Below are 21,888 nucleotides of genomic sequence, written 5' to 3' on the forward strand. Positions count from 1 at the left end.
TTATGTGCATAATCAGGGTTTACCAGTGTATTACGCTCATAATGTAGGGATCAGGAGTGTGCTGCACTCAGAATGCAGGGTTAAGGAGTGCATTACACTCATAATACAGGGTTATTGATTGTATTACACTCATAATACAGTGTTATTGATTGTATTGCGCTCAGAATGCAGGGTTAATGAGTGCATTATGCTCAGAATGCAGGGTTAAGGAGTGCATTACTCTTGGAATGCAGGGTTAAGAAATGCATTACGCTCATAATGCAGGGATCAGGAGTGCGCTGCACTCTGAATGATGGGTTAAGGAGTGCATTACGCTCATAATGCAGGGTTATGGAGTGCATTACACTCAGAATGCAGGGATCAGGAGTATGTTGCACTCAGAATGCAGGGTTAGGGAGTGCATTACGCTTAGAATGCAGGAATCAGGAGTGCATTACGCTCATAATGCAGGGTTAAGGAGTGCTATATGCTCAGAATGCATGGATCATGAGTGTGTTATGCTGAGAATTAAGGGTTCAGGAGTACATTATGTTCAGAATGCAGGGTTCAGGAGTGCGTTATGCTCAGAATGCAGGGATCAGGAGTGCATTAGGCTCAGAATGCAGAGATCAGGAGTGCATTAGGCTCAGAATGCAGGGTTCAGGGGAGGGGTTGGTTTTGTGAAGGGTGGTAGAGGACACTGCTACGGGTGGAGAGACTGAGACCGGCAGTGAGAATGACGGAGTTGATAGGTAGACTGCGATCAACAGGTTGCCGACCCCTGTGATAGAGATTTTATGTAATATGTAGCAAGGGTCCAAAAAGGTAACAAATATGTAAAGGGGGCAAAGTGTAGTTACCATAGACAGCAGACCACCACAGACTAATAATGCAGACATTTTCCAGTTACTCGTTTGTACTCAGGTTATCTGTGATGATGAAAACATAAGGGAAACCATATTTGTTATTACATATACAGGCTGCTTCCTGCTTTGCAGTTCTACAAACTGCTTAGTACTCCTTCTCATAATGCAAGTCTATAGCTCTAAAGCTGGCCATAGATTAATGGAAACTTGGAGGGTTCAGCAGGAACAGATCAAATTATGACTCATGTGTGGCTTCTCCCTAACAATCGACTTCGATCAAACAGGCTTGTTGGAAAGTTTTCCTCAATTGACTGCAGGTGCCAATCAGTGTATTCTGACAGCGGAGGGTACCCATTGTCAGAATACAATGTCTCAGTGGTGAGGATTCCTCTGTCTATCTCGATTGTATGGATGCAGAGATCTGCGCTTTTATTTATTTTTTTCGTTCAGCCCGCTGGCTGAATAAAAAAATGATCCATCAATGGCCTGCCTTTGAGTTGGCTTCTTATTTGAAAGCAATGCACTCTGATTTAAAACAATAGACACACTGGGGTTGATTTACTAAAACGTGAAAGTACAAAATCTGGTGTAGCTCTGCATAGAAACCAATCAGCTTCCAGTTTTTTTTTGTCAAAGCCTAATTGAACAAGCTGAAGTTAGAAGTTGATTGGCATCTATGAACAGCTGCACCAAATTTGGCACTTTCCCGTTTTAGTAAATCAGCATCACTGTACGGCAGATATCTTATCTCAACAGTTACCTAGCATTTAGTAATTGTGCAATTGCTGTCTGACTCTAGTGCCTCTAGTGGCTAGTCTGCAAAATGTCACAGCAAAAATTTCTTAAATATTAATAAATAATGACTAAAATATTATATATAATATGATAAATATTGTAATAATGACTCAAAATAAGTGCTCACTGAAATTACACTATACTTTTTCTTTAAGGGTAAATATGTAGTCACACAACCCTGAATTTTGCATAACCTGTGCATGAGTTCCTTTGTTAAGCACAAAGATTTTGAAAATTACATTTTTGAGCTTCCAATGCTTTGAGAACAAACACATTACAAGAATAGTTGAAGTCTATCACATGCTAAGATAGCTAGGATAATTTAGTCACAGAATGTGCATTAAAATCTTGTCCATTTAATCATTTATTTATTTAAAAAACTGTAGACCGTCATTGTTCTTTCTCAATTTACCATGTCTTTGTTTGACTCACCTGTTTGTGCTTCATTGTATGAGTGCACAATGTATCTTTATTTCACAATGGCACAGAGATTTCAAAGTATGCCAATCAAATTATATGGGACCCAACACATATTCTGAAATGACAGTCTAAGCAGTGTAGAACATTGTTTTATTGATCTAAACGCATGCATTATACAATGGCTCCCATAATGTCATCATATTCACTGTGATAATACTTATGCCTTGGAAGCCTACATACACAAATATGCAGGCAGTATGTGGAACTTCCAGTGTGTTATCACCACTTCCACATGCCATGAGTGTTTTATTGACATTTACTTTCAGCATTGGGGGGGTTAGTATTTTTCACTTTTAAAGTCCACTACAGCATCAATCGTTTTGGAAAACGTGAATGTAATTGAAGCACAGAAAATAGTTACAGTTGCTGTTTATGGGTGCCAGTTACACTTAAATATTTCTCTATCTAGGTATTTACAAAATTGTAACATATTTATTGGAAGGTTATACCTTTGTCTGTTTTATTGGTGATCTGCTGATCAAGAAATAATTGAATCAAGAAAACAACTTACTGTTTTTTTCCTAATTTTAGGAGGAGATCCAGGGACCTGGAGGTGTTCTAAGCAGAGGCTACTTTGTGTTCAGGGTAACTAATGTTTTTTTTTTTTTTTTACAAATAGAATGTAAAAATCTGAAACAATGAAAACATGGAATGCTGTTTTTTTAAACCAAGTTGTCAAATAGGGTGGTCATTATCGCTTTGAATTACATTTCTAAAATATGCATACTCAGTGTGGCACCCTTACAGGTTATGAGTATTGCAGGGGCCTCCAAACTTTTAGCTTATGAAATTTCATACTGTTCTTCAACCCCAAATATTTATTATATAAAAATGGAGGGTTATATCAATAATTTTTTGGCATTGTCGCTGAAAACCTTTTAATAAAATAGGCACAAAAGGATTGTATGATTTGTAAACAACGCCATGAATCCAAATGTTTTATATTTTTGAATACTATCAACACTTCCCCTTGATATCAGCCGCTGGCATTATGGTTCGTGCATTGCTGATTTTTTTTTAAATGCACAGCAATCAGTTCTTTGGCATTGCTATTTTGCTTTTGCTACTACAGGTTCCCAACACACTTTGAGGTAGGTGTACCCACTGATTCTCCAGCACAGTTTGAAATGTGTGGGGTATGCTCAGTACAGGAAGTGAACATGTATGTAATGTATATCCTTTCTGGAAGGGGAAAAATTGGCAATATTGACCACTTTGGAGAACTCTGAAGAAAATGAACCACTTGCAATATCAGAAACGCCACATTTCTCCAAGGTGGTGATGTGCAGAAGGACATGAGGCTCTCGGAATCATTTCAGATGCTTACCGCTGCTCTGATGTGTGCTGCACACTTATATGATAACAAAAATCTATGAGCAGGCCCAAATACACTTCACTGGTTTACTGTAACTCATATTACTGGTTATAGGCAACATCATACAGTACAATACATAGCTCCAAGGACTACCTTAATATGTTTTCGATTTATACACTTTTTATTGTCACATAGATTCTCTCAAAGGCAATAAAGGAGGTGACCTACCATACGTTATGTGTGTCTTAATCTCCTAGCAACTTTAATGCTTTTTCTGAGGATTTATCCCAGCTTTGCCTCCCTAACCTTCCAGTACCTTCAACCCACAACAAGAAACTTTCAGCAGACATTTTACTTAAAACAGCAGTTCATATCTTTCAACATTGTGTCTACATACAATGAGAACATACCCACTTGTAATTCTATTGTGCTTACCTATTATAAGGTCTGAGGGCTGGGGGTGAAGATTCATAATGGTTATAATCCCTAAAGGAGTCAGTCATAAACTATTGGATAAGATGCATGGTTGCCTGTGATCATACAGGCTGACCACAGTAGTCTACAGGATGTCGTCTGCATCCTGTAGGCTGATTAAGGGAATGTTGAAGGTGTCATAAGAGTGATACAACATGAAGCACCCTATGGTTAGTGTTGGGCCTAAGCAAAAAAAGATGGCTGCTGGGAGTACCAACAGATATTTTAAAATTATAATTAAATCTATCAACTAAAGGGCTTGCAGGAGAGAACTGCTCTAAGAGAAAGAATAATAATGCCATTTAATGTACGGGTTTACAAACAATTTAAAAATGTCCTCCTTTATTGTACATTTGATAACCTTGGACAAATCACATTTGAGGAATTTTGACATCACAGACTATTATTTATTACATAATGTTGAAACTAAAATGCAGATCAAATAATTAAATAAAGTTGTAAGATAGGTTTATAAACCTCAGGCATACAGGCAGTCCCCGAGTTGCTAACATTCGAGTTATGAACGACTCGTACTTACGAGGGAGAAACCAGAAGTGAGGACAAATCTACCCCTAGAAAGGGAATTTCACTCCTGTAAGAGTTATGGGAGAGGTGTCGCCACTGAAAGTTTCTCACTAATCCTTGTTTCCAAGATGACCCATTGGGACAGAAAGTGAGGTGAAATCTTCTGAACAGGGACGCAGACAGCAAAATAAACATTACAGTGGTGTGAACTCTTCCTTATGTTATTAAAAAAAAAAAAAAAATTTTTTTGGATGGAGTCACACTTAAAAAATGTACCTGTTCCAACTTACATACAAATTCAACTTAAGAATAAACCTACAGACCCTATGTTGTTTGTAACCCGGGGACCGCCTGTACAATAATACCTTGGATTAGAAGCATAATTTATTCCAGAAGAATGCTTGTAATCCAAAGCACTTTTATAGCAAGTTTCCCCCTAGGAGATAAGGGATACTCGGATAATCTGTTCCACAGTCACTGCTTGTCTTTGCAGTACCACATGTGGCCAGAGGTGTGTGGGTGCCAGAGACACTCGTGTTTCTGAGTGTCTCCGAGTGTCTCCAAGTGACACTGGTGCTCCTGCACCTCTGGCCAAAGACGGTACTGCACACTCCAGCGGCTTGAATCCCACTCATCTTGCGAGACAACGCTCACAAAGCGAGTCAGGATTTTTACAAAAAAAAGCTTGTATTGCGAAACGTTTGTAAACCGAGTTACTCGCAATCCGAGGTTCCACTGTATATAGAAGGCACACATTAATGCAGCTTTGTAGTCATTAACCTCTGGGTGCCGGCACCTGCCACCTTCTTAAGGGGTTTTACATGCAGGGAGGTGGGGCTTAAGGTCATGTGAGCGCCGTGATTGGCTCAAATGATTGGAAAGCTCCTGATCGCAAGCAGAGATCGGGAGTTTTCCATTAGCTGCCGGCAATTGTGATGGGAGCGTGCAGGGCGAGCGCTCTCGGCACATCGCTATTTGCACTAATCCATGCACATATGCAGCTGTTCTGCGTCAAGCCCCTGCCACCAGAGGCCACATTTTTGAGTTAATACATCATGAAATGTGAAATGTATTTTTAAAATGCAAGCGGTTTATGTACCTGAATGTGACATACTATAAGTCTCTTGCAATTATGGCAAAGCAAAGCTTAAGTGATTGTAAAGCTATGCTTTCTTTTTTTTTAAAATAACAAACATGTCATACTTACCTCCACTATGCAGTTTGTTTTGCACAGAGTGGCCCTTATCATCCTCTCCAGCGCTATCAGCTCCTCAGCATCGGCATCGTATAACTCCCTAGGAGAAGTGCACTCCCGAGGGGTTACCTTGCAGGTGCTCTCCAGAGTCCAGCATTTATAGAATGCCAGACTCAGCCCCGCCCCCCGCGTCATTGGATTTGATTGACAGCAGCAGGAGCCAATGGCTGCGATGCTATCAATCTATCCAATCAAGAGCCGAGAACCCAGGGCAGAGAGGAAGAGCACATCTCTGCCATGGGAATCACAGGGCTTAGCTGAGTAAAATGGGTGGGCTAGGGGGCCAGTCACTCTCAGAAGTTTTTTCACCTTAATGCATAGGATGTATTAACCACTTAAGCCCTGGACCATTTGGCTGGTCAAAGACCAGAGGACTTTTTACAATTTCGAAAAATAAATAATTAGTGTAGCGCTAAGTGTTGTATAAACAAATATGGGAGGGTGTAATTAAACACACAACAAAATAATGCACAATATAAATAAAAACATAAAATGCAATATGATACACAAAAAGGTGCAAAACCCAAAGCAGTGAATTGGGTAAGTATAGTTCGAACAGGGGAAACTTTATCCAATATGTCCTATAACTAAAATAGTCCACGTGAACACTAATATGCAGATATAGGTTTCCTGTGAGGTGATGCCAAACAATCTGAATACAGCACTGAAAAGAATAAAACTGGAACTGGTTGTCTGAAGTCACATCCACACCGACCATTCAAAGATAGAAAGATGGGTACTCTTACCGATGTAATTGGACACACATGTCATACGACAGTGGGTCATAAAGGCTTAGAATCTCAGTCTGGTGCTGTCTGTGGATGATGATTGAATGGATCCTGGTGGGGGCGTCCTCAATTCTCTGTCTCAAGGCTCCAAAGGAGCTAACACTTAAAAAATGGACGTATCCAGAACAGGCTCTCTCTTTCTTCTCCAATACTCAAGATGGAAAATATGAGGAAAAAGAACACAAAAGGGCTCCAAATGGTGCAGGTGAAAAAAATCAATATATTTATTGCAATATGTCATAAATCATAAATGACACAAACATTTTTAAAAGTGATCACAAAATAGAAAATGTCAATAAAAAGCAATGTGGGGTACAGGAAAGCTGGACCGACGTGTTTCGACACTTTTTACAATTTCGCACTAGGCTCCTTTAACTGGTAATTGCGTGGTCATGCAATGTTGTACCCACAAATAAAACTTTCTTTTAAAGGTATTTGATTGCCTCTGCGATTTAAATTTTTTGCGATATAAATGGAGAAAAACTAAAATGTTGAAAAAAATGATTTTCTACTTTCTGGAATATACGCAGCTTTTACTTTATGACTGCCTAACTCATTTCTTGAGGTGCTAAAATGGTATGGGAGTACAACCCCCCCCCCCCAAATATGACCCCATTTTGGAAAGTAGACACCCTAAGGAAATTGCTAAGAGGCATGTTGAGCCCATTGAATATTTCATTTTTTTGATTGAGTGATTGAATAATGACAAAAACTTGTCACTAAATGATATATTGGTCACACATGCCATGGTTATATGTGGAATTGCACCCCAAAATACATTTTGCTGCTTTTCCTGAGTATGGGGATATCATACGTGTGGGACCTTTTGGGAGCCTAACCGCGTAGGGGGCCCCGAAAAACAAGCACCGCCTTCAGGATATCTAAGGGCATACATTATTGATTTTACTCCTAACTATCTATCACAGCTTTGAAGGCCATAAAATGCCAGGATGACACAAAACCTAGCCAAATGACCCCATTTTGGAAATTAGACACCCCAAGCTATTTGCTGAGAGGCATGTTGAGTCCATGGAATATTTTATATTTTGCCACAAGTTGTGGGAAAATTACAAACTTTTTTTTTTTTTTTGCACAAAGTTGTCACTAAATGATATATATCTCACACATGCCATGGGCATATGTGAAATTACACCCAAAAATAAATTCTGATGCTTCTACTGAGTACGGGAATACCACATGTGTGGGACTTTTTGGGAGCCTAGGCACGTACAGGACCCCGAAAACCAATCACCGGCCTTCAGGATTTCTAAGGGTGTAGATTTTTGATTTCACTCCTCACCAACTATCAGTTTTGAAGGCCACAAAATTCCAAGATGGCACAACCCCCCCCCCCCCCCAAATGACCCCATTTTGGAAATTAGACACCCCAGTCAATTTTCTGAGAGGCATGCTGAGTCCATGGATTATTTTATATTTTGCCACAAGTTGCGGGAAAATTACAAACTTTTTTTTTTGCCCAAAGTTGTCACTAATGGATATATTGCTCACACATGCCATGGACATATGTGGAATTATACCCCTAAATACATTTTGCTGCTTCTCCTGAGTACGGGCATACCACATGTGTGGGACTTTTTGGGAGCCTAGCCACGTACGGGGCCCCGAAAACCAAGCACCACCTTCAGGATTTCTAAGGGCGTAAATTTTTGATTTCACGCATCAATATCTATCACAGTTTCAAAGGCCATAAAATGCCAAGATGGCATTAAAAAAAAAAAAATTACCCCATTTTGGAAACTAGACATCCCAAGCTATTTGCTGAGAGGCATGGTGAGTATTTTGCAGCTCTCATTTGTTTTTGAAAATTAAGAAAGTAAAGAATTGTTTTTTTTTTCTTTTTTCAATTTTTAAAACTTTGTGACAAAAAGCAAGGTCTGCAAAATACTCACCATAACTCTCAGCAAATAGCTTGGGGTGTCTACTTTCCAAAATGGGATCATTGGGGGGGATTTTGTGCCATCTGGGCATTCCATGTCCTCCAAAACTGTGATAGGCAGTGAGGAGTGAAATAAAAAATTTACACCCTTCAAAATCCTGAAGGCAGTGCTTGGTTTTTGGGCTAGGCTCCCAAAAAGTCTCACACATGTGGTATCCCTGTACTCAGGAGAACCAACAGAATGTATTTTGGGGTGTAATTTTAAATATGCCCATGGCATGTTTGAGCAATATATCATTTAGTGACAACTTTGTGCAAAAAGAAATCGTCTTATTCCCGCAACTTGTGTCAAAATATAAAATATTCCATGGACTCGACATGCCTCTCAGCAAATAGCTTGGGGTGTCTACTTTCCAAAATTTGGTCATTTGGGGGGTTTTGAACTGTCCTGGCATTTTATGCACAACATTTAGAAGCTTATGTCACACATCACCCACTCTTCTAACAAAACAGCTTTCAGAAAGTGCACCACACCTGCAGGATATAATAGACATCAATCGCAAAGTTCAGCTAACCTGCAGGAAAGCCACAGCTGCACTGTACTGCACCCGCAGTGCAGGTTAACTGCCACACATCAGTGTGAAAGCAGCCTTAGGCCCCTTTCGGTTCAACCCATGCATTCATCTCTATGGAATAGCAGATGTAAACGGACTTGTGTCCATTTGCACCCACCTAACTCCAATCCGATCCACTAAAAAAAAAAAAAAAAAGGGGATCAGTCCTCTTCCATCTGGTTGTGGGCAGTGGGCTGTGTCCATATCCGCTCTGCATATACAGATTGTGGCCCGTGACCAGTTATCAAGTCGCTTAAGTGGCCCTCGCTCTTCAAAAGGTTGGGCACCCCTGCTGTAGATGGAAGCAGAAAGTGCATTTCATAATTCACACACCTTTAGCATGTACATTTGATCAGATGTGATCCCTAAATCCCAGATCTCTAAAAATAAAACTGCTCATTAAAGTAAACATCAGCTTAGTAAACATGCATGTCATATTTTCCATATGTCTGCTCTAATCTTTTGTTGATTTTTCAGCCACGTAACGGAAGGAGATCAGCAACTTTCCGCTAAGAGGTATTAACATTATGTATTTAATGAGAACATGTATTTTTCACTCATTCTCTGTTATAGTTATAATAAATGTTATTTTAAATGTTTTGTCCATGGTGATGTGCTTTTTACATCATGAACATTTTTCATGATGTATTAACAGAACTAAAATGATTATTAGGGGCATGTTTAATTAATATTTGCTGGAACAGTTGAACTGGAATTCTCTATACATTTATCAGTCAAAATATAATGTGAATATAATATTATTATTGATATAATATTAATACAATATAGAAATAGAATAACATGTTTGGGATTGTAGAGGAATGCCCTGTAAATAATGAAAACATAATAAGCTGCCTGGCTGGTGGCTCTACCTGGAGCTCTCCATAGTGCTGAATCTTGTGTTTCTGCTGAACAGCTTGAGAAATTGGAGGGTTAGAGAAGTATGGACAAAGCTTTTTTGGCCCTACGTCTCCTGTGAATCACAAGAGTGTAATTTGTGACCTATTTTCAGCTGACAATTGGTCCAAGCAATGGAAAGATCCCATAAAAAAGTAGCAAATAACACAATCCTGGGCAAAGTTCACATTAAATGCTATAGCAGAGCTCTTGTCAGTCCATTACAACTTAACCAGCATTTGTATGGTTAATTCTATACCAGATAGTAGGATGATAAAGATGAATACAGATCAGAGTGTAGAAGGTGGTCCTAGTAGATACTCCTTTAGCCGTGCACCAATCCACTAGGCATACACCATGTGTGTTTCTCTCCCCAAAGGGGTTTACACTCACCAGATAACTGAAAATCATGCACTTTAAGAATATTCAGTGAGATATCATCCACAGTAGAAAAGATTCCACATAGCGCGATCCTGTATATTAATTGTATTTACACCTCAACCTCCTACAGATTACACTTACAAGCAGTCAAAAAAAATTAGGCATAAACGCTAATGTATTCACCGATCCTCTGAGCATAAAACTGTCTGTGTCAATTACACATCTGCAATGTTTTTCCTGGTTAGTTCCCACTGACTGTGACATGCATGCGTCACTTGCGGTAGCCGCTGGGTCACGTGCTGATGCGTTTCGTCATATCTGACTTTATCTGAGGGCGTCAAAATTAGGATCCACCCACATTACTGGACCAGCATCTATCTCAGCCTCTCAGTGAGCTGCTGAGAGCCTGAGCCAGCAGTTCCTGCCCCCCTCATCAGCCCAGTTCTCCAGTGACTGCTGGAGGGGCAGAGCAGAAAGCCGGTGACTGACAGTCACCATTCTCTGCTCAGTAAGGACTGAGAATTGAGCGATCAGAGATCTTTGTTCATTCAGTTCCCAGTTTTGGAACCAACAGGGGACAGATGCAGCATCAGACTAATGTTGCATTCACCTAAGTACATTTTTTTTTTCAAAAGAAATACTTCTATTTTAATGTTTTTCTTCTACAATATCAGACCTATATGTCAAGCTGATACCTATATTGTAATCTATAAAACAGTGGCAGACACAAAATTACATACTTGGAAATAAATTAAGTCATATGTTTGGCACTGTTTTGATTATTATTGCTTCAATGAAGACATATAGTGGTGAAACATGTTAAAATTAGAGCTGTGGGTCACATTATAATAATATTGTTTTTTGTTCATAAAAAGCAGAGTGAGATTTACGCTTTCACTCTCTCCCTATAGCCCAGGAGTACAGTGATGAGGAGCAGGTAAAAATAGTAATTTGATGAAGGGAGTCATGAAGGGACTCCTCTTAGTCGAATAATTTGATAAGTCATGAAGGGACTCCTCTTACTCCTCTTAGTCTAGATACATATCAGGGGAAAAACATGAGCATATTATGAGCAAATTAATTAAGTGCTGTTAATATTGTATTAAAGACTAAAAGTAAAGTTTTCCATATATCACATTTTTAAGTATAATTGGCTAATTTTTCTGGGGCCAAAATCAAGACTAGTTATAATAGTTTAGCTTATCTCAATATTTATTAAATGAGTTAAAAATGACATTACATGATATTCAGAGAACTAGTAGAGTGAACATTCACAAAGCTGTGTATGATACAATGACCAATTTTGGAACAGTAAGCAAAAGGGAAAATGTGAAATCACATCAAAAAATTAAAATTTCGAATTTATCCACAAAGGTCTCCCAAATGTCCCCGTTGTCACTCTAGCGTTGGGACCTATTATCACATGTTTTGGTCTTACCCTAAGGTGGCGCAGTTTTGGATGGAGGTTTTTGGATGTGTCAATACCTGTCTACAGCTATCGCTCCCACTCTCCCCTGAGCATGGATTGTTGGGCATCCAGGCCTCACTACACTAAAATATTGACTTTCAAGACGCTTTGGAAGCACTGCACATTCATTTGAATGGGCAGGGGCATTTTGGGAGCATAGTGCTCCCAACCCGCCCTAAAGATGCTGCTTGGAGGACTTTTTCTAACTTCCCGCAAGCGCAACGCCCAAGTGTGAAAGCACTCGTTGAAATGAATGGGAGGCAATTTTCAGGAGCTTTTGAGAGGCTATTTCTAGCGCTAAAATGCCTGAAAACTACCTCAGTGTGAAAGGGGTCTTATAAAACCATGAATGTGACCTTTACCAAATATTCACAACAGGAGAATAAATCACTGTAATTTAAAATATATGGGACATTCATCTGCATGTCACATTTACTACTTTACAACTACCCCATCTCTTTCGATATTTGATTTTAATAGCAAACAGATAGGTGTGGCAACTAGTGCCTATGAAACAGTATGAAAATTATTATATAAAATATTATCATAAAACTACAACATAATTTAAAACCATGCCACGGATAATACCAGAGAAAATTTTAATATTTGCAATGAAAAAATATTTGTTTTTGCATATAGCCTTACAATGGGATTAACAAATCCCATTGAAAACTCACATAAATAAATTATACTATATGCAGGAAGTTGTCCATCCTGTAGAGATTTATAAAATTCATCAATCGTGATTGCTGAATTCACCCTAGACCAGACAGATTTACAAGTGCAAGTAAAAATTGATAAATTGATTATTGAGTCATCACTTGTACTACCAAAGGGGGGGTTTCTGTTTTAACACCTTCCTTTTCTTCCCTCTGTTAAGTCTGCAGTGCAAGGTTAAAAATAAAATATCCCAGTTTGCAACTGTTTTGAAACCAGGATGTAGGGAGTCATTACACTTAGTACATTGGATCATTTAAGCTTCTTATTTAGATTAGTGCACAGCAAAGCCTAGACTCTCTGTCTATACCTTGCCAGATACGGGAGTTCGGTTCAGCTGGTCACCAGAGAACAGCCTCCCATGATCTGTCTGGAACCCAAAGATTATCGTTCAGCTGTAATAAGCTTTTAATTATGTGTATTTCAGCATGTTTATTATATGAATGTCAATCCTACTTGTTTTTAGAAATAATCATTTTGGTGTGACTTGGCACATTGAAACACAAAGGAGCACAAGTCAATGCACCTGATGCAACAGATTTTCACCATGCAATAATTTTATCATTTGCAATTGAATACCATTTTATAGCTGATTCAGCAATCCCATGCCAAACAAAATGTATGCAAAACACACTCATTTGCGTATGCTGCATAGTCATTTTTCACTTATTTTTACATGATGCTTTTGCATCAACACAAACATTAGGGAAAGGTATGTTTTGTTCTGCCCTGAGTGCTGATGGAACTATAGGCTGGTTTAATAATCTTAACAAAATGAATAAATCAATGCATTAAAATAAAAAATTGAAATATTACTATCTGTAATTAAACTTAATTCCCCTTTGGGAGACATTCATGGTCCCATGAAACTGCACTTTAAAGTCTGCATTCCAGCTTGGCTTCCCAAACCCAACTCAGGAAAACAGCAAAGTCTTTTCAACGTCTGTTTTGTTTGCCTATATGCCCGCTGTTCTTACTCATCCTCATTTCGTGAAAATCTTCAGCTCTTATTGGGAAATGAGGCAGAATTTTGGTTAAAAGCAGTTGGGACACACATAGCTCTTTGAAAGAGCTCCCCAGAGTTCCTTGTGCCATTGCTGAGGATGAACGCCACGTTATGTACAATATGATTAATTATATAATGCTGCATCAGTGGTAACCGCAGTGTTTCCAATCTAAAAGATTGAAATTTACTGAAACGACCCCCAAAATTTCCTGGCACATTAACATTTTTACTGACATTTCCAAAAGTTACAAAATTACAGTTTTAAGTATATATATTTCAGTATTTGGGCTACAAAACAAGTATAATGTGCAATTTGCAATGTGATTGAAAGATAGATATTAAGGCAAAAAATATATATTTTATTTTACTTTTGCTATAGTATGTAATTAGTTCAGGGACTGGAGGGCAAGAAATTAGAATAGGAAGGCACATACACACATGAAATTGACTCTTACAGTGACAATAGTCCACTCAGTCCCCTCCATTCCAAACAGTATTGACAGTCCTGCTCCCGGCTTGCATTGCCCCCATCCTACAGACCTGTACATGAAGCTCTGGCTGCTCTGCTTGGCTCCCTTGCACCATGACATCACACTGCATGCTCAGGCACCGCCTCTGCCAGACTGCCCCCCCACCAGCGCCACCTGTACACACTGTAGCAGGCACTCGGATGGTCTCAGCCGGCTCTGGCATCACAGCCATATTTTTAACAGCCAACATTTTTCCTGTCACTAGCAGGAGAAAATTGCCCATTTTTTAGTGGCTGCCAATAAAATATTGATGGTTGGCAACACTGGGTAACTGAAGGTTGCTGGTGCATTTTTGTCTACCTCACCCATGATAAACATTTAAAAACAAATGATAGATCAGTGTTGTTAAAAAGAGCATCAAAGGGGATATAGTCAAAAATGTTCTAAACAAAGCCTGGCTATCCTGAATGCAAGGAATGACTATATGATACTTTTAAAACACTATTTAATATGACCTTGATTCTGTTACAGGTTGACTCAGACTGAAAAGAGGATACTGGAGATATTATTACAATGGCTTGGATACCCCATGCTCCACACACTTGTAACAATCTTTCACTATAGAATGTAAAGGCTACTATGATAAATTATTTTTGGCTAATGCTGCCAGGTTATCCTAATTTATTAATTGTATTAAAGCATATTAAAATTATGAAATAGTTTTTTGGTGTTCTGCTGTGTATAATTATACTGTGTACTTAAAATGAATGATGTCAAGGGCAGTTGAAGAGCTGTGCATGCAAAAAAAAATGCTATTTTGATTTGATCTATTTTGTCCTTTAAATAAATGCACTCAATAGAGGGTTGTTTATAAAATGGACTCTTCTTCATTGCATTTGTCTCTTCATTTGTTTCATTTGCTGTATAAACACATCAATAACAATCAATAAAAAACAGCTATTTCTGTTAATTTTTTATATAAACAGTCGGGTATAAATTGCATTCCAGGAATTCAGAAGTTTTACAAGTCAGTTTACAAGTATTTTATAAAAGAGAGCACATGTACTGTATATTACAGTTCTCCAGTATAAAGATACATCAAAATAAAAACGAACTTTAAAATATCAATGTTATCAGGTTATGTGCACTTGGGATTTTAAAATAAACCCGTGCTTTACTCTTTAGGCTAAAGTAACATATGGTGGGAAAAAAAAAAATTCCTGTGCTCCAACACTACCCTATTCAATTTCTTAGTCTCTTTCAGAAATTCTAAGCTTGCACAGGAACCTTACAGGCAATTTGGCAGTTGGGCAAAGCCGGGAATAAAAGAATAAATCTGGCAGCAGAGAAGGTAAGTACAGATCTGAAAATTAGGGAGTGCAGGGAAGTGAAATAGAAATCTGGCAGCAGGAGACAGCAAAGAAGGGTAGTACAGATGTGGCAGTGAGTACAAATTTGACAGCTAGTACATATTTGGCTACAGGGGAGAGCAGGGAGGCAAAGTAGAAATCTAGCAGAGAGGAAGGAGCAAAACATGAAAATAAAGATCTGATATCAAGAAATAGCAAGGAAGGAAAGGAAGTACAGATCTGTACAGTACAGATCTGGCAGCAGGAACAGAGTGAGGATCGAAGGTACAGATCTGGCATCAAGAAAGACCAGGGAACGGAAGTACAGATCTGGCAGTGTGGGAGTGCAGGGAATGGAAATACCGATTTTGGCAACGGGGAGAGTGTGGATGGTAAGTACAGATTTGGCAGGTAGGGAGTGCAGGTAGGGAATCCCTGGTAGCAGGGTAGAGATGGGAAGGGAAAAAATATCTGGCAGGATAGCTTTGGCAGCTTAGGAGTGTAATACAAGGAAGTAAATCTGTCTAAATAGTACAGCAGGTAAGAGAAGTACAGATCAGGAAGGAAAGTATAGTGGAGAAGGGAGGTACAGATCTGACAATGGGTCAGGTTTGTAGAGACATGGCAAGATAAGAGCGTGAAAGGGTAATACAGAGCTTGCAGCAGAGGAGAACAAGGAAAAGAAGTACGGATCTAGCAGTGGTGGAGTGTTGGGAAGTCAAGTACAGATCTGGCAACAGGGGAGAGTAAGAAGAAAAGTACAGATTTGGCAGCTAGAGAATGCGGTTAAGGGAAGTACATATCTGGCGACAGGGGAGAGTGAGAAGAAAATTACAGATTTGGCATCTAGAGAATGCAGGTAAGGGAAGTACAGATCTGGCAGTAGGGGAGAGTGAATAAGAGAAGTACAGATCTGGCAGCTGGAAAGGGAAAAACAGATCTGGCAGGTGGAGCGCAAGGAGGGAAGGTAAAGATCTTGTAGTGGAGAAGGGACTTAGGATCTGGCAAGAGAGGATAAAGAAAGGGAAAAACAGATCTGGCATCAGGAAAGAGCAGGAAAGGGAAATACAGATCTGGCAGCAGGGACGGGGACTACAAATTGAGCACAGATAAAACATTCGTTAAGGGAAGTATATATTTAACAGCAGAGAACAAGGAAGGGACATACAGATCTGGCACAAGAGAAAAATGAGGAAGGGAAGTACAGATCAGGGGACAGCGGTGAATGAAAATACAAATATGACACCAGGGGAATATGGGGAAGGTAAACATAGTCACATTATGGTGCTGTCATTTTACCCTATGACCTGCATTTCCAAAGATAACAGATGATTTTTCACTAGGGATTCTAGGAGATATTTAACTAGGTCAATTACATGATTGTTTTCTGTGAGAAGCTAAATGAACAGTTGCCCAAATAAGAAAATATCAGTTAAATATCAGTTTTCCCCAAAAATATATCATAAAAGCCCACATAAACCATTGGCAGGAATCTGAACAGATTCACAGCACTGTGTAATGCAGTAAGATTACAAGAGTCTAGTACAATAACAGATTGAGGTAGCCAATAAAAAAAAAAAAAAATGTATTTGAATGAATATATAACTAGAATAAACAATGGTATTTTATATTTGCCTCTACTAACACTTTAGCTCTGATAAGGCCCATTTATTTGCTCCCCCCTCATGTATGTTCACCAGGTTAGACATACAGAACAACTGTTTAAAGCAGTTTGGCAGATTTGGCTTATATTGCAGTCCTTTAGCAGTCTGCTGTACACAGTATTACAGGAAGATAATATAAAGATTGATTATCATGCAGTTATCTTGAGTTTATTAAATACTTTATACATTTAATCAGTGTCTAATACAAAATACTTTCATTGTTGGAATAAAAGTTTCAATATTTATCTGGAGTTCTAATTTAGTGAACCACAAAATTATAAACAAAAATTACTTTATTCAAATTCATACTACTAAATTCCATAATTATATGTGCAAAAACAGCAAAAAATATGCAAGAAAAAAAAACACATTATTTTGCCCTGCTGATAGCCAGTCCCATGACATGGCTTTTAACAAAAGTTTTTACAAGAATATGACATTGTCCTATTATTTTAATGATCGTAAGTAAACATTTGATTGGAATTTTTATTTTTTAATTGTCCTGCACTCAATATGATCATTTGTATTGATAAATGTGAAATGAACATCTAGTTGAAAAATCAGTTTGACAAATATAACTCATTCTTATTAGATGTTACTTAATTTCATAACTAGACTGAATCAATTGTCAGTCAAGTGCATCAAATCTTTGTCAATTGGATGAAAAACGTGATTTGAATGGTCAACGTTACTCTCCAGTGACTGCAGATAACATCTATTGAGAAGAGATCAGTCACTGTTTTTTTTTTTCATTCGACACATGTACAGTGAACCAATATGTATAGAATAGCAATTGATTAGCTGGAGGGTAGCTGGAAGCTGGAAGATATTTTCTGGTCACATTATCCATAGTAGTACTTGCCAAACTATAAGCTGTTGTTGGAGACCGTTGAAGATTGTGAGAACAATAATAAACATTAATATAATAAAAATAAAAATAATAAAATAATAATAATAATTTCATATTGAATGCATAGGGCTTCTGACATTGCATCTATTTTTGAACATAAGCTCTAACTTGTCATTGTATGCTTGAAATGCAAAAGCTTGTATAACTATTTTGTGTCTCTGAAAGATGAAGCCTTTCTTTCCCTATCTCTGTATTAGATTTTTCCAAAGGGCAGGCTTCTTATATGTAGCCTATTCTGTATACATAAAGATCTAGTTTCAATAACATCAGTAGAATAGAGACATTCTCAATCAGCTGATGGGAGTAGTGTTCTTGATTCATATACTGTTGTTTCTGTAAATATAGAGACACTATGGGGTAGACATGTGCGATTCGTGAGATTCGTACGAATTTCTCAAAATTCGTACGTTCGGGAGGATCCGAAATACGAAGTGCCGTGTGTCCGAATTCTGTACGGAACACGAACTTTTGTTTACGAATTCCGGATTTCGGATCAGCGTTTTTTTGCAGCGTTTTTTACCGCGATTCGCTGAGTTTTTTACCGCGTTTTTCAGTCATTATGCTTATTATGACTTGCAGAAGACTTTTGTGATAGAAGTCAATGTAAGTTGCCTTAAGACATCAGTGAAGGACTTTCATCCTCTCTGGGCAGGCTGCCAAGAAAAGAACAAAATGATACAAGTACTGACATTTAAGAATGTTGGTAACACTGTATAGCATTAGACTTAAATAGAACTATGGCCTCCCATTAAAAAATGCGCTGAGGCACTTGAAGCGGAGTTGCACCCATTTCTTCATGTTCCATGCAACACAATGCCCACCCACAAAACAGTCTGTAATGGCAATTATATATTTATTTCTTTATTTCTAAATACAGTGTACCTTATTTTTCAATACAATGTGGAGAACAGCAGCGCTCATCTGAGTGCAGTATATTAAAATGATTAATGATGAATTTATTAAGATAAAAAAATAAAATAAGAATTAACTCACAGGGTAAGGGTTAAAATGGCTAGTCACAAGGGGAGGCTCGCTGTGTAGACCTGATCCAGATAGCCGGCGGTGTGAGGTGCTGCTCATGTCTAGCTAGTTGCAGGGGTTTCCAAGACTCTGAGTCAACTGGCAGTCATCTCCCCTTTGGCTGTGACGTCACTGGATGTGGGCCAGTAGGCGCGCGTTCGGAGCATGCGTGCTCCTTCTTCAGGATGGAGGAGGGAGGAACTACATTACCCAGTGTCCTTTGCAAGCTGCTACGGTGGTTAGGAGGTAAAAATTTTAGTGCAGCGGAAAAGGCATAGGGGGATGTGTGGTGTACATTGATACTGGTAATAAAAAATGGATTTAAGAATAAATATTCTATTTCAAAAGAGTAAGCAAGGTTTTATGGAATGGTGGGAAAGAGCTATTTGGTATAGAGGGGACTGGAACTACTTGAATGACGGATATGGGGCTGGCCCTTTAAAAGTGGATATTGGTAATACATGAGCCAAAAAAGCGCATAAGTACAGCACAAATTGATTAGGGTCATGCAGCTTCAGAGGGTGGCCATAAAGGCTCTATTGAAAGTGGGAAAATTCTATATAAAGAATTTTGGATGCATACACATGTAAACCCATAGAGACAGCAATTTATCATACTTCGCAAGTACATTTTCCCAAGTGTTAAACTGAAGTGGAAAGTTTTTTTCATATGGTTTGGTTTTGCTTATGCATTCTAGATTTATGGAGCAGTGGTCGCTGACATAAACACCCTAGGGCGGTTAAAATTATTGGACCCTTTAATTCTCTTGTTGGGTGTAACCGATAATCTCCAGGCTTCCATGCACCAAAAATTGTTTATATTCTATACGACTTACACCAGGAAACACAATTTTCTCCAAATGGAAGTTAGCAGATCAACGACAGTGGTAGCATTGACATCCATGATTAATGCAGTGCCTCCTCTTTATAGGCTCACTTAGGCTGGATTCCCAACCATGCAGTTTTAGTGCTTTTTGCATTTTGCATATTTGCACTACAGTCCATTTAACATGGTTTCCTATGGAACACGTTCTGTAGTGCAAATCTGCAAAATGCATAAAGCACTAAAAATGCATAGGTGTGAATCCAGCCTTATATGGGTCGCAACTGCCCAAAGAAGTTTGACAAAATCTGGTCAACATAGATAGACGATAGAAGGGAAAAAGAGTCCCTAGTTTGTTTGGCCCACCTCCTTTTTTGAAGTATTAACTTTTCTGATCTACTAGAGTCTGGTTGCCATGGTAATCTTTCAATTCTCTTATAGGGAGAATGAATTAGCACATTCTCCCTATCTAAATTCATTAGTTAGTTTCTCCCTGTTCCCTTTCCTGGTTAACCCAGACCCCTGTCCTTTTTTTTACTTGTGGAAGGCTCTGTAAGTACATCCTGACAAGTCTTGCAATAAGCATTCTGTTTTTTTCCTCCTTCCTGGATAAGCATTCCACATAGAGAAGCTGTCTCTCAACACCCTACAACAGTGATGATGAACCTTGGTACCCCAGATGTTTTGGAACTACATTTCCCATGATGCTCACCTACACTACAGAGTGCATAAGCATCATGGGAAATGTAGTTCCAAAACATCTGGGGTGCCAAGGTTCGCCATCACTGCCCTACAACATCTATAAACGCTCTACTGTTACAAATAGAGTTAAGGAAGTTAAAGGGGTTGTAAACCCTTGTGTTTTTTCACCTTAATGCATCCTATGCATTAAGGTGAAAAAACACCTGGCAGTGACTGGCCCCCATATTTTACTTGCCTGAGCCCTGGAACTTCATCCTGCGGGGACGCACTCTTCCTCTGCCCAGGGTTCTCGGCACTTGATTGGATAGATTGATAGCAGCGCAGCCATTCGCTCCTGCTGCTGTCAATCAAATATAGTGAAGCTGGCGCCGGGGGGTGGGGCCGAGTCATATATTCGGCGGCTATGGACTACAAATGATGGACTTGGGAGTGCGTCCGCAAGGTACCCCCCCGGGAGAGCGCTTTTCCTAGGGGGTTATCTGATGTGGGGAGGAGCCACGAGAGCCACAGAGGGACCCCAGAAAACGAGGTTCGGGTCCACTCTGTGCAAAACGAGCTGCACAGTGGAGGTAAGTATGACATGTTTGTTATTTTTTTGTAAAAATAAACAAAGCTTTACAATCACTTTAAAGGACTTTGTTGTGCTTTGATAGGAAGGAGAATTGAAGGGATTGTAAAGATTCATGTTTTTTCACCTTAATGCATCCTATGCATTAAGGTGAAAAACATCTAATGATTACCGGCCCCCCAGCCCCCTGGTTCACTTACCTGTGCCCTAAAAAGCCCCGTGCTCAATCCCGCACTCGATCGTTGCCCAGGCTTCTCGGCTCTTCTCAGCTCTTGGCTCGCGCTGCTGTCAATCAAATCCAATGATGCAGGCGCCGGGGGCAGGGCTGAGTCCTGCACTCAGCAGCTATGGGCGTCGAATGCAGGACTCGGGAGCGCACCTGCAAGGTAACCTCCCAGGGGGTTGTCTGAGATGGGAGGAGCTAGGAGAGCTGTCGGGGGACCCCGAAAAACGTCATTCAGGGCCACTCTGTGCAAAACAAGCCGCACAGTGGAGGTAAGTATGACATGTTTGTTATTTGTAAAAAATAAAAATCGAACCTTTAGTGTCACTTTAAGCTATCTGGCCTTATTTATATTCTTGCATATGACACTGGGGTTACAGAATAGTAAAAAACAGATTGCTGTGCTTTGAAAAAGAGCATAGAAAGCACCAGCTTCACACAGTCCTTATGCTAGAAACAAGCAACAGTGACAGGGTTCTCTGGCAAAAGGAACTGCAAGCAACCTTACAACAATTCTGTCTTTTTGGAGTCCTCCTTAGCGTTGCAGTGAGGAGCAGCCATCTTACCTACCCTTGAGCACACTACCATTCAGCTGCCAGGATAAAGGTCAGGCCCCAGGATACATGTGAGTTCAGCTACTTCTATGCTGACCGCTGCAGGACACTGACCGGCAACATCTAAGACTGTCTCCAATTCCTGACTA

At 39.3% G+C, this 21,888-nt stretch overlaps 1 protein-coding gene across 3 annotated transcripts in view; it reads left to right on the plus strand.

Moving 5' to 3' along the window:
- The window catches only part of NMU (neuromedin U), a 95,737-nt gene extending 80,934 nt beyond the window's left edge, over positions 1-14,803 (plus strand). For all 3 annotated transcript variants that reach the window (XM_077477467.1, XM_077477464.1, XM_077477465.1), the window contains 3 exons: positions 2,652-2,705; positions 9,466-9,504; positions 14,459-14,803. In XM_077477467.1, coding sequence (XP_077333593.1) covers positions 2,652-2,705; positions 9,466-9,501 — 90 coding nt within the window. In that variant the 3' untranslated portion in view covers positions 9,502-9,504; positions 14,459-14,803. The remainder of the gene's footprint in view (positions 1-2,651; positions 2,706-9,465; positions 9,505-14,458) is intronic.
- The last annotated feature ends 7,085 nt before the right edge of the window (positions 14,804-21,888 follow it).

Source organism: Lithobates pipiens, unplaced genomic scaffold, assembly GCF_037356315.1.
Source record: "Lithobates pipiens isolate NorthernLeopardFrog02 unplaced genomic scaffold, aLitPip1_a1.2 Scaffold_13, whole genome shotgun sequence".
NCBI classification, from domain to species: domain Eukaryota; kingdom Metazoa; phylum Chordata; class Amphibia; order Anura; family Ranidae; genus Lithobates; species Lithobates pipiens.